The following is a 16443-nucleotide window of genomic DNA, read 5'->3' as shown; positions in this document are numbered from 1 at the left end:
TCTGCTCTGCTGCCTCCCAGTCAAGGCAGACCAGCAGCGTGGTTGACTCTGATCTGCTGCCTCCCAGTCAAGACAGACCAGCAGCATGGTTGACTCTGCTCTGCTGCCTCCCAGTCAAGGCAGACCGACATCATGGTTGACTCTGCTCTGCTGCCTCCCAGTCAAGGCAGACCAGCAGCGTGGTTGACTCTGCTCTGCTGCCTCTCAGTCAAGGCAGACCAGCAGCATGGTTGACTCTGCTCTGCTGCCTCCCAGTCAAGGCAGACCAGCAGCGTGGTTGACTCTGCTCTGCTGCCTCCCAGTCAAGGCAGACCAGCAGCATGGTTGACTCTGCTCTGCTGCCTCCCAGTCAAGACAGACCGACATCATGGTTGACTCTGCTCTGCTGCCTCCCAGTCAAGACAGACCGGCATCATGGTTGACTCTGCTCTGCTGCCTCCCAGTCAAGACAGACCAGCAGCATGTTTGACTCTGCTCTGCTGCCTCCCAGTCAAGGCAGACCGACATCATGGTTGACTCTGCTCTGCTGCCTCCCTGTCAAGGCAGACCAGCTGCATGGTTGACTCTGCTCTGCTGCCTCCCAGTCAAGACAAACCGGCAGCATGGTTGACTCTGCTCTGCTGCCTCCCAGTCAAGGCAGACCAGCAGCATGGTTGACTGTGCTCTGCTGCCTCCCAGTCAAGGCAGACCGGCAGCGTGGTTGACTCTGCTCTGCTGCCTCCCTGTCAAGGCAGACCAGCAGCATGGTTGACTCTGCTCTGCTGCCTCCCAGTCAAGACAGACCAGCAGCCTGGTTGACTCTGCTCTGCTGCCTCCCAGTCAAGACAGACCAGCAGCCTGGTTGACTCTGCTCTGCTGCCTCCCAGTCAAGACAGACCAGCAGAGTGGTTGACTCTGCTCTGCTGCCTCCCAGTCAAGGTAGACCAGCAGCATGGTTGACTCTGCTCTGCTGCCTCCCAGTCAAGGCAGACCAGCAGCGTGGTTGACTCTGCTCTGCTGCCTCCCAGTCAAGGCAGACCAGCAGCGTGGTTGACTCTGCTCTGCTGCCTCCAGCGTGGTTGACTCTGCTCTGCTGCCTCCCAGTCAAGGCAGACCAGCAGCGTGGTTGACTCTGCTCTGCTGCCTCCCAGTCAAGGCAGACCGACATCATGGTTGACTCTGCTCTGCTGCTTCCCAGTCAAGGCAGGCCAGCAGCATGGTTGACTCTGCTCTGCTGCCTCCCAGTCAAGACAGACCGACATCATGGTTGCCTCTCCTCTGCTGCCTCCCAGTCAAGACAGACCGGCATCATGGTTGACTCTGCTCTGCTGCCTCCCAGTCAAGACAGACCAGCAGCATGGTTGACTCTGCTCTGCTGCCTCCCAGTCAAGACAAACCGGCAGCATGGTTGACTCTGCTCTGCTGCCTCCCAGTCAAGGCAGACCAGCAGCATGGTTGACTGTGCTCTGCTGCCTCCCAGTCAAGGCAGACCGGCAGCGTGGTTGACTCTGCTCTGCTGCCTCCCTGTCAAGGCAGACCAGCAGCATGGTTGACTCTGCTCTGCTGCCTCCCAGTCAAGACAGACCAGCAGCCTGGTTGACTCTGCTCTGCTGCCTCCCAGTCAAGACAGACCAGCAGAGTGGTTGACTCTGCTCTGCTGCCTCCCAGTCAAGGTAGACCAGCAGCATGGTTGACTCTGCTCTGCTGCCTCCCAGTCAAGACAGACCGACATCATGGTTGCCTCTCCTCTGCTGCCTCCCAGTCAAGACAGACCGGCATCATGGTTGACTCTGCTCTGCTGCCTCCCAGTCAAGACAGACCAGCAGCATGGTTGACTCTGCTCTGCTGCCTCCCAGTCAAGACAAACCGGCAGCATGGTTGACTCTGCTCTGCTGCCTCCCAGTCAAGGCAGACCAGCAGCATGGTTGACTGTGCTCTGCTGCCTCCCAGTCAAGGCAGACCGGCAGCGTGGTTGACTCTGCTCTGCTGCCTCCCTGTCAAGGCAGACCAGCAGCATGGTTGACTCTGCTCTGCTGCCTCCCAGTCAAGACAGACCAGCAGCCTGGTTGACTCTGCTCTGCTGCCTCCCAGTCAAGACAGACCAGCAGAGTGGTTGACTCTGCTCTGCTGCCTCCCAGTCAAGGTAGACCAGCAGCATGGTTGACTCTGCTCTGCTGCCTCCCAGTCAAGGCAGACCAGCAGCGTGGTTGACTCTGCTCTGCTGCCTCCCAGTCAAGGCAGACCAGCAGCGTGGTTGACTCTGCTCTGCTGCCTCCAGCGTGGTTGACTCTGCTCTGCTGCCTCCCAGTCAAGGCAGACCAGCAGCGTGGTTGACTCTGCTCTGCTGCCTCCCAGTCAAGGCAGACCGACATCATGGTTGACTCTGCTCTGCTGCCTCCCAGTCAAGGCAGGCCAGCAGCATGGTTGACTCTGCTCTGCTGCCTCCCAGTCAAGACAGACCGACATCATGGTTGCCTCTGCTCTGCTGCCTCCCAGTCAAGACAGACCGGCATCATGGTTGACTCTGCTCTGCTGCCTCCCAGTCAAGACAGACCAGCAGCATGGTTGACTCTGCTCTGCTGCCTCCCAGTCAAGACAGACCGACATCATGGTTGCCTCTGCTCTGCTGCCTCCCAGTCAAGACAGACCGGCATCATGGTTGACTCTGCTCTGCTGCCTCCCAGTCAAGGCAGACCAGCAGCATGGTTGACTCTGCTCTGCTGCCTCCCAGTCAAGACAGACCAGCAGCATGGTTGACTCTGCTCTGCTGCCTCCCAGTCAAGGCAGACCGCCATCATGGTTGACTCTGCTCTGCTGCCTCCCAGTCAAGGCAGACCAGCAGCGTGGTTGACTCTGCTCTGCTGCCTCCCAGTCAAGGCAGACCAGCAGCATGGTTGACTCTGCTCTGCTGCCTCCCAGTCAAGGCAGACCAGCAGCGTGGTTGACTCTGCTCTGCTGCCTCCCAGTCAAGGCAGACCAGCAGCATGGTTGACTCTGCTCTGCTGCCTCCCAGTCAAGGCAGATGAAACAAAGCCTTTTCATAAGCTCTGTTCATCGTCACCCAATGAAATCTCTTCTTTTTTGTTTTACACCCGGCTACTTCTCTCCTGCCTGTGTGTCCAGTACCTTTCTCAAGAAATGGTGACTGAAAATACTGTATAATAAAATCTGTGTGAGATGTTATTCAGAACATTACAGTCTGTAGAGATGATACAACATCAAATACACAGTATGGTAATGTCTGGAATGATTTTCCTATTTTCTAAACAAATGTACTCTTTCTTTCTCTTGTGCTATCTGTTATCTTTTCCTTCCCTTTCCCCGTTGTGCTACTTCCCCCTATCCCCTACCCTCTCTCGGTCTGTCTCTCCTCTTCTCTTCTCTATCTCTCTCTCATCCCCTCAGCAGCGCCCTCTCCAGGGGGCAGGGAAGGGTAACAGCCTGTTGAGCGGCAGACCTATCTGGATGGAGAAGATGGTGCTGGGAAGGGTCAAGGTGCCTCACACCTTCTCTGTGCACACCTACACCAGACCAACCATCTGCCAGTTCTGTAAACGCCTGCTGAAAGGCCTGTTCCGCCAGGGCATGCAGTGCAAAGGTGAGGCACTCCAAACACTGGAATGATGTTGTGTAGATAAAGGGATCCTGAGTGGCACAGCGATCTAAGGCACTGCATTGCAGTGCTAGAGGTGTCACTACAGACCCGGGTTCGATCCCGGGCTGTATCACAACCGGCCGTGATTGGGAGTCCCATAGGGCGGCGCACAATTGGCCCAGCATCGTCTGGGTTGCGCGAGGGTTTGGCCGGGGTAGGCCGTCATTTAAAAAAAGCATTTGCTATTAACTGCCTAGTTAAATAAAGGTTCAATAAAATATATAATCTAATTCAAATGATTAACAGTAGATGTAAGATCTTAATGTGACTATGATGTGCACAGATATGTCCATATAACATGTTCGTACAGTTGGTTGAGTGAACGTGATGTTGAATCTTCGTGTTTTCAGATTGTAAATTTAACTGCCATAAGAGATGTGCAGCCAAGATACCAAGAGACTGCCTTGGTGAGGTTTCCTTTAATGGAGGTAAGTTTGTCTCAAGTGTATAGCTACCTAAAATTGCCTCCATAACTTGTCCCCACTATTTAGTCAAAAGCATTTCTGCCCCCAGTGTATTGGATGTATTGATGGATATGTGGAAGAATGCCTCCCCCATGTAGTAAGTAGTTAGCCAGGTCCCATACGCTATGTACTGTAGCCAACTCTTCACATGTACTGTTCATACAGTAGGGACCCAGGCTAGTAAGCAGTACATACCTTTACCACATGAGGACCACAGTGGAAATAAGTGTGTTTAATGTGTCATCCTCTGGGATTTGTTGTACTTAATTGTTTCAAATCAATCAATCCATTCATGAATCAATATCACGCCCCTCCTACTGTGTCTCCTGCCCCAGAACCAGCCAGTCCTGGGCCCGACTCTGAGACTACCATGGAGGTGGACAACAGTGATGTGAACAGTGAGGGCAGCCAGAGCATGGAAGACCCAGAGGAGCCTTCCACCCCAGACGACAAGTTCTACATTGAAGGGCCCTGTCTGGATGGGGACAAGGACGAGGACACAGTGAAGGCTATCAGGTACTTACTTAGGGCCATATTCAATCTGTATCACCGAAGTGTTACAGATTGGGCCACAGAAACTTAAAGGTAATTTCCGATTGAGCCGACATATGCAGCATTTACCATGAATGCATTCTGTGCTAACGCAGGAACATTGCCTTTAAATGAGCTTCTGCGATACAGATTGAATAGAGCCCTTAGTCCTCTTCTCCCCGGGTGGGACATAAGGCTGTAACATACTTCTGGCACTGGAGTTGGTCTTTGGCTACATTTGTGTCATGTCCCGTGAGAGTCTCATCTCTCCCAACTCAGCCACCACAGGCGAGCACTGGACTGGAAGTGTTAAATGAAATTAATACGTATAATGTGTGCAGATGCGTTCAATTGTGGAGTTCCTTGTGTTCTGTTGCATTTCATATATGAAAATAGTTGTGAGTTTGTTGTCACATCACATAAGCTTTATGAATGTATGTCAATGATTTGGCAATTGACATTACCTAAAAATGGGTTGATCCAACGTTGTTTCCACGTCATTTCAACCACCCTAAAAAAAAGTGAATCAATGTGGACAACTCATTGGAGTTGCAAAAAGTCATCAACTGAAGGGCATTTCCTATTTTTTTCACCCAACTTTTAACCTAAATCCAATGACATGGTGACATGTCTCAACCAAATGTAATTCAAAACTTGTCGTTAAACTGATGTCTGTGCCCAGTGGGTAGGCATACATTTGTTCATACGTGCTCTTGTCATTTTGTGTAGCCCCATGACAAGCAGTTTCATCCCCCTAATGCGGGTGGTTCAGTCCATAAAACAAACCAAGCGGAAGAGCTCAACCATGGTTCGGGAGGGATGGATGGTCCACTACACCAGCCGTGACAACCTGGTAAGAAACTTCTTGGATCATCTAAAAAAAAAGAGAGAGAGAGAGAGATTGCGATTCAATAGTATTTTTCAGAGATGCTATTTGAGGTTTTGATGATAACTCACTGCTTTGATCGTTTTTTGTTTTCAGAGGAAGAGGCATTACTGGAGGCTGGACAGCAAGTGTCTGACCCTGCTGCAGAACGAAACGGGAACCAAGTATTACAAGGTACAAGACCGGTCATCACATCTCTTATTAGACGTCTCTGTCCAATTATAGAAGTTACACAGACAATAAAAAGTCATTGACAGGTCTAAAGTGACAGGTCTAAAGTGTAGTGTGAAGCCTGGAGACAAGCTAGAAAAGGTCCTGTCATTCCAGTTATTGCTTTCTATTTATGTAGTGAACATTTTAGTAACGCTTGTGGTGTTATTTGAAGAAAGTAAGGTGTTGCCCTCATCCTCCCACAGACAGACAGGAAAGGCTGTCTTTTCCCTCTCTATTCTCTCCTCCTTTCATGTTCTTTTTGCATCAGAGAGAGAGAGAGAGAGAGAGAGAGAGCCCTGTGGCTGAATCTCTGAGCGTGCTCCTCCTGTGGCAGACCGACCGTCAGGGCCAGGACTGGCCTGGGGGGCTTCCCTGTGGTGTCTCTGGCCGTTCCTCCCTCCCTGCCTGCCTGGCAGGCTGCCAGCATGCCTCGTGCCCAGAACGGGGAGGCACGTCCTGCCTTTTAATCAGGGGAGCGCTTTGCTTCCCCCCTGACCCGGCGGAGCGCCCTGTCATGTGGCACGCTCGGCAAACCACAAGCAGTTAATCTTATACTGGCGACAGAGGCCCGGATGGGCGCAGCAGACTGGGCTGACTGAGAGACGATTGGCTGGCCAGCAATTCTCTCTCTCTCTCTCTTCTCCTTGTGGGTGTGTTGGTTCGCTCGGCTACAGCAGCGGAATGTTAAAATGGACTTGAAAAGCCCCACACACTTCATTCCTCAAAGGCTGTCAGAGAGTGAGGAGAAGAGAGTAGAGACCATAGCTGAGAAGAGGAGAGAGGGGACCTGGTAGAGCTGAGAGTGTAGTTATTCCTGGGACAATTAGACGTTAGGACGCTATAGGTGTACTTTTTAGCAGCTGATTGGAGTACCTCAACCTCACGGATCGTTTGATTGGCTGACAATCCATTGTGACCTCTGGTGACCTTTGACCCTGCTCCTCTGACTCCGTCCTCAGGAGATCCCCCTGTCAGAGATCCTGCAGGTGGAGCAGGCTCAGGACTTCCATAGCCTGGCACAGGGCAGCAACCCCCACTGCTTCGAGATCATCACTGCCACTATGGTCTACTATGTGGGGGAGAATAACAGTGGTCACTTCCATAACCCTTCCCTGGCTGCCACGGGTGTGGGGCTGGAGGTGGCCCAGGGCTGGGAGAAGGCCATCCGGCAGGCCCTGATGCCCGTCACTCCGCAACCCAGTGTCGGCACTGGCCCCGGACAGGGCAAGGATCACAGTGAGTAGAATAGTACCCTGGCCTGCTGCTAATGTGATTGAGATCTGCTGAGGAGATCAGGCAAATGTAATGTCACGCAATTTGTATGTTTTTATGAGCGTGTGTGTGTGTATGCGCAGCTGTGACCCCCCGCTGCCTGCTCAAAGTGTATTACTGGAAAATTAAATGGTGACATTTTAAGACGATTTAAGAGATTTTAGGGGATTTTTGATTTCTCTCTGGCTATGATTAGTGATAGGAAAATTCCTCCCATCATTTAATTAATGGAGAGTGATATAACATCATTCAACTCAAACAATCTGTAGTCACACAAAGGAGTATAAGCGATGTTTGGTCATTTGATGGTTAACTACTGTCACACAAAGAACGCGTCTCACATGCTCAAACTAGTGGCCTATTTACTGCAAGACCAATTATAAAGAAGGCCGTATTGGTCGAGGTCTTTGGGTTCAATTTTGCATCGAGATTGTCTGCATCCCAAATGGCACCTATTCCTTATACAATGATTCTTGTCAAAAGTAGTGAACTACATAGGGCATAGGGTGCCATTTAGGATACAGACTTTGTTCCACTGGCCTGTGCATACAATACAGACAGTATTATATATTTCTCTATGGATTGTGTTACATAAACCCAGCCTTTGGTTGACCCAGCTGATTGGTATTTGGTGGCCCACTACTGGGACAGAGTGCTGGTACAGAACACTGGATACGACCTTAACCACCATGGCTGGGCCTGGGTTCAGAATCAATGGAAACCCCAATGGAAACGTACTGAACGCACAGGCTGGGCTTTCGCCTTGCGGGTTTCTACTACTGAATAGTAGCTCTAGTCTGGTCCCAGATCCGTGTTCTCTTGCCAACTCCATTGCTGTCAAGCCATAGCATGAAAACGAGTTGGCATTAAAGCACAAACAGACTCTGCCACTCAGGCCAGTTAGGATTTAGTTGTTATTCAAATATATATCAAAATATACTTAACTAAGAAAATTACCATGTGTCCTTGGTGTGTCCTGCTTCAAATAATGCTTGATATAATAATATATAATAATAATAATGATCATTTACTATTTTTGAAGCACCACATAATCTGTTTCTTGTCTCTTCAGAGGACATTTCTATCAGCATATCAGTGTCTAACTCACAGATCACAGAGAATGTGGTAAGTGTCTATCCAATACAGCATATTAGCTGTGTATAGCTACAGCTCCACAAGCATTCCTGATAACTAAGGAATTTATATAAAATATATATTTCCTCATCAATCTACATAATGACAAAGTGAAAACAGGTTTTTAGAAATGTTAGCAATTTTATAAAAACTTTAAAACAGAAATACCTTATTTACATAAGTATTCAGACCCTTTGCTATGAGACTTGAAATTGAGCCCAGATGCATTCTGTTTCCATTATTCATCCTTGAGATGTTTCTACAACTTGATTTGCATCCACCTGTGGTAAATTCAATTGATTGGACATGATTTGGAAAGGCACACACATGTCTACAGCTGACAGTGCATGTCAGAGCAAAAACCAAGCCATGAGGTCGAAGTTATTGTCCGTAGAGCTCAGAGACAGGATTGTGTCGAGGCACAGATCTGGGGAAGGGTATCAAAAAATGCCTGCAGCATTGAAGGTCCTCAAGAACACAGTGACCTCCATCATTCTTAAATGGAAGAAGTTTGGAACCACCAAGACTCTTCCTAGACCTGGCCGCAAGGCCAAACTGAGCAATCGGGGGAGAAGGGCCTTGGTCAGGGAGGTGACAAAGGACACAATGGTCACTCTGACAGAGCTCCAGAGTTCATCTGTGGAGATGGGAGAACCTTCCAGAAGGACAACCATCTCTACATCACTCCACCAATCAGGCCTTTAAGGTAGAGTGGCCAGACGGAAGCCACTCCTCAGTAAAAGGCACATGACAGCCTGCTTGAACCGGGGACCTAAAGGATTCTCAGACCATGAGAAACAAGATTCTCTAGTCTGATGAAACCAAGATTGAACTCTTTGGCCTGAATGCCAAGTATCACGTCAGGAGGAAACCTGGTATCATCCCTACGGTGAAGCATGGTGGTGGCAGCATCATGCGGTGGGGATGTTTTTCCACAGCAGGTACTGGGAGACTAGTCAGGATTGAGGGAAAGATGAACAGAGCAAAGTACAGAGAGATCCTTGATGAAAACCTGCTCCAGAGCGCTCAGGACCTCAGACTGGGGCGAAGGTTCACCTTCCAACAGGACAATGACCCTAAGCACATAGCCAGGACAACGCATGAGTTGCTTCGGGACAAGTCTCTGAATGTCCTTGAGTGGTCCAGCCAGAGCCCAGACTTGAACCTGATCGAACATCTCTGGAGACCTGAAAATAACTATGCAGTGATGCTCCCCTTCCAACCTGACAGAGCTTGAGAGGATCTGCAGAGAAGAAAGGGAGACACTCCCCAAATACATGTGTGCCAAGCTTGTAGCACAATACCAAAGAAGACTCGAGGCTCTAATCTCTGACAAAGGTGCTTCCGCAAATTAACGAGTAAAGGGTCTGAATACTTATGTAAATGTGATTACATTTTTTATTTTTTTTTATAAATTGTCAAACATTTCTAAAAACTTGTTTTTGCTTTGTCATTATGGGGTATTGTGTGCAGATTGATGAGGGGGGGGGGCAATTTAATCAATTTTAGAATAAGACTAACTAAATGTGGAAAAAGTGAAGGGGTCTGAAAACTTTCCGAGGACACTGTATGTCATTTCTCTTCTTCAGGATATCAGTTCAGTCTACCAGATCTTTGCTGATGAGGTCCTTGGATCGGGCCAGTTTGGGATTGTGTATGGAGGTAAGTCAGACTGACTCCACAGTATTTCTGTTGGCTTCATGTACATGGTGAAATGGAGATGAAATTCAGTCCTGATGAAGGCTAAAGGGCCGAAATGGTTTGGTTTTACTTTTACCAATAACAAAGCACTTTTATCAACTCCCACTGTCCTCCAAGAGTTCAGTTTGCTCCTCAATTCATGCACCTTAGTTGGAGAGCGAGGTAGAGGAAGTGTTCCCTTCCGGTTGGCTTCATGTCCATCCATCCATCCATCCATCCATCCATCCACGTTTCCTCTCTTTAAAGTTTCAATCACTGGGAGGGGAAGACTACTTATTTTTCTTTCTATGTTACGCAAATCAACTTTCATTAGTAGAATTCCTTTCTCTGTCTGTTCTATAGTTCGAGACAGAGTAAGAAATACAGACAGTTAATTTGCTACAGTCTGCAGCGAGTAGTCTGTGATTTATCTGGTTCATTCTCATGTGTAGGTAAACACAGAAAGACTGGGAGAGACGTGGCCATCAAAATCATCGACAAGATGAGGTTCCCTACCAAGCAGGAGAGCCAGCTGAGGAACGAGGTGGCTATTCTCCAGGTAGATACCTGGAACCACCCTGATAGCCTGGGAATCTAAAGTAGCTATGTTTCACTTCACAACAGTAGTGAAACATAAAGATTTGGTTCATGCTAGATTTGTGAAAGACAGTTGTGAAGAAATGTTAGACTTTTTTTTCAGATTTCAGAGTACACCTGTGGACCCTGGTACACACACACACGCACGCACGCACGCACGCACGCACGCACGCACACACACACACACACACACACACACACACACACACACACACACACACACACACACACACACACACACACACACACACACACACACACACACACACACACACACACACACACAGAGTGGGGCAAAAAAGTATTTAGTCAGCCACCAATTGTGCAAGTTCTCCTACTTAAAAAGATGAGAGAAGCCTGGAATTTTAATCATAGGTACACTTAAACTATGACAGACAAAATGAGAAAAAAAATCCAGAAAATCACAATGTAGGATTTTTTATGAATTTATTTGCAAATTATGGTGGAAAATAAGTATTTGGTCAATAACAAAAGTTTATCTCAATACTTTGTTATATACCCTTTGTTGGCAATGACAGAGGTCAAAAGCTTTCTGTGAGTCTTTACAAGGTTTTCACACACTGTTGCTGGTATTTTGGCCCATTCCTCCATGCAGAACTCCTCTAGAGCAGTGATGTTTTGGGGCTGTTGCTGGGCCACGCAGACTTTCAAAGATTTTCAATGGGGTTGAGATCTGGAGACTGGCTAGGCCACTCCAGGACCTTGAAGTGCTTCTTACGAAGCCACTCCTTCGTTGCCCGGGCGGTGTGTTTGGGATCATTGTCATGCTGAAAGACCCAGCCACGTTTCATCTTCAATGCCCTTGCTGATGGAAAGAGGTTTTCACTCAAAATCTCACGATACATGGCCCCATTCATTCTTTCCTTTACACGGATCAGTCGTCCTGGTCCCTTTGCAGAAAAACAGCCCCAAAGCATGATGTTTCCACTCCCATGCTTCACAGTAGGTATGGTGTTCTTTGGATGCAACTCAGCATTCTTTGTCCTCCAAACACAACGAGTTGAGTTTTTACCAAAAAGTTATATTTTGGTTTCTTCTGACCATATGACATTCTCCCAATCTTCTTCTGGATCATCCAAATGCTCTCTAGCAAACTTCAGACGGGCCTGGACTTGTACTGGCTTAAGCAGGGGGACACATCTGGCACTGCAGGATTTGAGTCCCTGGCGGCATAGTGTGTTACTGATGGTAGGCTTTGTTACTTTGGTCCCAGCTCTCTGCGGGTCATTCACTAGGTCCCCTCGTGTGGTTCTGGGATTTTTGCTCACCGTTCTTGTGATCATTTTGACCCCACGGGGTGAGATATTGCGTGGAGCTCCAGATCGAGGGAGATTATCAGTGGCTTGTATGTCTTGCATTTCCTAATAATTCCTCCCACAGTTGATTTCTTCAAACCAAGCTGTTTACCTATTGCAGATTCAGTCTTCCCAGCCTGGTGCAGGTCTACAATTTTGTTTCTGGTGTCCTTTGACAGCTCTTTGGTCTTGGCCATAGTGGAGTTTGGAGTGTGACTGTTTGAGGTTGTGGACAGGTGTCTTTTATACTGATAACATGTTCAAACAGGTGCCATTAATACAGGTAATGAGTGGAGGACAGAGGAGCCTCTTAAAGAAGAAGTTACAGGTCTGTGAGAGTCAGAATTCTTGCTTGTTTGTTGGTGACCAAATACTTATTTTCCACCATAATTTGCAAATAAATTCATTAAAAATCCTACTATGTGATTTTCTGGATTTCTTTTCTCCTTTTGTCTGTCATAGTTGAAGTGTACCTATGATTAAAATTACAGGCCTCTCTCATCTTTTTAAGTGGGAGAACTTGCACAATTGGTGGCTGACTAAATACTTTTTTGCCCCACTGTATATATACACTACCGTTCAAAAGTTTGGGGTCACTTAGAAATGTCCTTGTTTTTGAAAGAAACACTTTTTTTTTTGTCCATTAAAATAACATCAAATTGATCAGAAATACAGTGTAGACATTGTTAATGTTGTGAATGACTATTGTAGCTGGAAACGGATTCTATATGGAATATCTACATAGGCGTACAGAGGCCCATTATCAGCAACCAACACTCCTGTGTTCCAATGGCATGTTGTGCTAGCTAATCCAAGTTTATCATTTTAAAAGGCTAATTGATCATTAGAAAACCCTTTTGCAATTATGTTAGCACAGCTGAAAACTGTTGTTCTGATTGAAGAAGCAATAAAACTGTCCTTCTTTAGACTAGTTGAGTATCTGGAGCATCAGCATTTGTGGGTTCGATTACAGGCTCAAAATGTCCAGAAACAAAGATCTTTCTTCTGAAACTCGTTAGACTATTCTTGTTCTGAGAAATGAAGGCAATTCCAAGCGAGAAATTGCCAAGAAACTAAAGATCTCGTACAGTTCTGTGTACTATTCCCTTTACAGAACAGCGCAAACTGGCTCTAACCAGAATAAAAAGAGTGTGAAGCCCCGGTGCACAACTGAGCAAGAGGACAAGTACATTAGAGTGTCTAGTTTGAGAAACAGACGCCTCACAAGTCCTCAACCGGAAGCTTCATTAAATAGTACCCACAAAACACCGTCTCAACTTCAACAGTGAAGAGGCGACTTCGGGATCCTGGCATTCTAGGTAGAGTTCCTCTGTCCAGTGTCTGTGTTCTTTTGCCCATCTTAATCTTTTATTTTTATTGGCCAGTCTGAGATATGGCTTTTTCTTTGCAACTCTGCCTAGATGGCCAGCATCCCGTAGTTGCCTCTTCACTGTTGACGTTGAGAATGGTGTAACCCTAACCCTAGTCTCCCTTCCCCACAGCATGATGCTGCCACCACCGTGCTTCACAGTAGGGATGGTGCCAGGTTTCCTCCAGACGTGACGCTTGGCATTCAGGCCAAAGAGTTCAATCTGTGTTTCATCAGACCAGAGAATCGTTTTTCTCATGGTCTGAGTCTATAGGTGCCTTTTGGCAAACTCCAAGCGGGCTGTCATGTGCCTTTTACTGAGGAGTGGTTTCCGTCTGGCCACTCTACCATTAAGGCCTGATTGCTGGAGTTCTGCAGAGATGGTTGTCCTTCTGGAAGCTTCTCTCATCTCCACAGAGGAACCCTAGAGCTCTATCAAAAATGAAGGACACCTTCTTAATATTGAGTTGCACTCCCCTTTTTGCCCTCAGAACAGCCTCAATTTGTCGGGGGATTAGATTGTACACAGTGTCAAAAGCGTTCCACAAGGATGCTGGTCCATGCTGACTCTAATAATTTCCACAGTTGTGTCAAGTTGGCTGGATGCCCTTTGGTTGGTGGACCATTCTTGATACACATGAAAAACCTAGAAGTGTTGCAGTTCTTGACACAAACCGGTGCTCCTTAACACCTACTACCATACCCCGTCCAAAGGCACTTAAATATCTTGTCTTGCCCATTCACCCTCTGAATGACACACATACACAATCCAGGGCTCAATTGTGTTTAGGCTTAAAGATCATTCTTTAACCTGTCTCCTCCCCTTCATCTACACTGATTGAAGTGGTGACATCAATAAGGGATCATAGTTTTCACATGGATACACATGGTCAGTCTATGTCATGGAAAGAGCAGGTGTTCCTAATGTTTTCTACACTCAGTGCGTGTGTGTGTGTGTGTGTGTGTGTGTGTGTGTGTGTGTGTGTGTGTGTGTGTGTGTGTGTGTGTGTGTGTGTGTGTGTGTGTGTGTGTGTGTGTGTGTGTGTGTGTGTATATATATATATATATATATATATATATATATACTGTGTGTGTGCATCCCTTTGCTCATCATAGCTGAGGTCATCTGTCACCCTGCCCATAGTGTCTCTAAGGTCTTCTCCCTCTAAATGCACATCAGGGATAAATGATCTTTGAAACTAATTGAATTGAATCCCTGTCTCCCTGCCTGTCAGAACCTTCACCATCCTGGCATCGTCAACCTGGAGTGCATGTTCGAGACCCCCGAGAGGGTCTTTGTTGTCATGGAGAAGCTCCATGGAGACATGCTGGAGATGATCCTATCCAGTGAGAAGAGCAAGCTCCCGGAGCGTCTCACCAAGTTCCTGGTCACACAGGTCACTCACTACTCAGTACTCAGTAATATCTGTGATCTAAATAGCCCACCCAATTTACCTACCTCATCCCCATACTGTTTATATTTATTTACTTTTCTGCTCTTTTGCACACCAGTATCTCTACCTGTACATGACCATCTGATCATTTATCACTCCAGTGTTAATCTGCTAAATTGTAATTATTCGCTTACCTCCTCATGCCTTTTGCATACAATGTATATCGACTCTCTTTTTTTTCTACTGTGTTATTGACTTGTTAATTGTTTACTCTATGTGTAACTCTGTGTTGTCTGTTCACACTGCTTTGCTTTATCTTGGCCAGGTCGCAGTTGTAAATGAGAACTTGTTCTCAACTAGCCTACCTGGTTAAATAAAGGTGTTCTCAACTAGCCTACCTGGTTAAATAAAGGTGTTCTCAACTAGCCTACCTGGTTAAATAAAGGTGTTCTCAACTAGCCTACCTGGTTAAATAAAGGTGTTCTCAACTAGCCTACCTGGTTAAATAAAGGTGTTCTCAACTAGCCTACCTGGTTAAATAAAGGTGTTCTCAACTAGCCTATCTGGTTAAATAAAGGTGTTCTCAACTAGCCTACCTGGTTAAATAAAGGTGTTCTCAACTAGCCTACCTGGTTAAATAAAGGTGAAATAAATAAATAATAATAAAATAAAATCTACCTCATAATGACCAACACGGTAACACTTTGCATACAGTGTTTGTATTACTTTATAATTGTTCCTGTCAGTACAATGTAATAACTATTGTAATTAATCATTATTACACTGTACCTATAACAGTTACCCAAAACCTTACCCTAGGCCAGTGGTTCTCAACCAGGGGTAGTAGGACGCCTGGGGGTACTTGGCCAATCAACAGGGGGTACTTGAGAAGACTCATGAGACCATAGACCTACTGAGTGGGTACTTCAGGGTTACTCTAGGCAGAGCCAAATTCAGTTGTTGGAACCACTGCCCTAGGCCTAGTGCCTTTTAGAGGTAATTACACAATACAGTCCAGCCAGTGGACAGCCACTGTAATGATAAGTACCATAGCTCAGCTAGAAGTACGTCACCCCATGTGCTTCCTGACCCGCAGATCCTAGTGGCTCTGAGGCATCTCCATTTTAAGAACATCGTCCACTGTGACCTGAAGCCTGAGAATGTGCTGCTGGCCTCCGCGGAGCCCTTCCCTCAGGTGAGTGCATGAGCTGTCCACCACAACATGATGCAATGCAATACTGATTATGTTACTATGTTCTATTTACGTAAGTCTGTGGTCCACCACAACAAGCTAACTGAAGTACTGACTCATTATGCTATTGCTTTATTTAACCAGGTTGTTATTGTAAAAGAGAATTTGTTATCAATCACTTATAATTACTTTGCTAACTAAATCATAGAAAATGGAACTTACCCATAAGGAATGACAGCTCAGTGATGGCCTTGGTTCCAATGTGTGTTCCTAAAGGTGAAGCTATGTGACTTTGGCTTCGCTCGCATCATTGGCGAGAAGTCGTTCAGGCGCTCTGTGGTCGGCACACCCGCCTACCTGGCACCCGAGGTCCTACGCAGTAAAGGTTACAACCGTTCCCTGGACATGTGGTCGGTAGGTGTGATCGTTTACGTCAGCCTCAGTGGGACCTTCCCCTTCAATGAGGACGAGGACATCAACGACCAGATCCAGAACGCTGCCTTCATGTACCCTTCCAACCCCTGGAAGGACATCTCTGGAGAGGGTAAGAGAAGTGCATGCCCTAAAATGGCACCCTATATTTTGATCATGGCCCATATGTATAGTAGGGAATAGGGTGCCATTTGGGATATAGCCTGTGTGGGTCGACCTGTAGACCACCTATCTACCTATCTCCCGAGTGTTGCAGTGGTCTAAGGCACTGCATCTCAGTGCAAGAGGTGTCACTACAGTCCCTGGTTTGATTCCAGGCTATATCACAT

At 47.0% G+C, this 16443-nt stretch overlaps 1 protein-coding gene across 8 annotated transcripts in view; it reads left to right on the top strand.

The window, feature by feature from the left end:
* Positions 1-16443, top strand: part of LOC118397888 (serine/threonine-protein kinase D3-like) — an 80088-nt gene that overhangs the window by 51382 nt on the left and 12263 nt on the right. For 7 of the 8 annotated variants that reach the window (XM_052471210.1, XM_052471213.1, XM_052471212.1 and 4 more), the window contains 12 exons: positions 3385-3577; positions 3985-4062; positions 4434-4614; positions 5359-5482; positions 5612-5689; positions 6688-6964; positions 8073-8125; positions 9724-9796; positions 10267-10373; positions 14332-14493; positions 15587-15685; positions 15959-16226. In XM_052471210.1, coding sequence (XP_052327170.1) covers positions 3385-3577; positions 3985-4062; positions 4434-4614; positions 5359-5482; positions 5612-5689; positions 6688-6964; positions 8073-8125; positions 9724-9796; positions 10267-10373; positions 14332-14493; positions 15587-15685; positions 15959-16226 — 1693 coding nt within the window. The remainder of the gene's footprint in view (positions 1-3384; positions 3578-3984; positions 4063-4433; positions 4615-5358; positions 5483-5611; positions 5690-6687; positions 6965-8072; positions 8126-9723; positions 9797-10266; positions 10374-14331; positions 14494-15586; positions 15686-15958; positions 16227-16443) is intronic. The other variant, XM_052471214.1, reaches the window with a different exon arrangement.

This window comes from Oncorhynchus keta, chromosome 19 (genome assembly GCF_023373465.1).
Source record: "Oncorhynchus keta strain PuntledgeMale-10-30-2019 chromosome 19, Oket_V2, whole genome shotgun sequence".
In the NCBI taxonomy this organism is placed as follows: domain Eukaryota; kingdom Metazoa; phylum Chordata; class Actinopteri; order Salmoniformes; family Salmonidae; genus Oncorhynchus; species Oncorhynchus keta.
The sequence above is the reverse complement of the archived record's forward strand: the minus strand, read 5'-3'. Positions and strand labels throughout refer to the sequence as shown.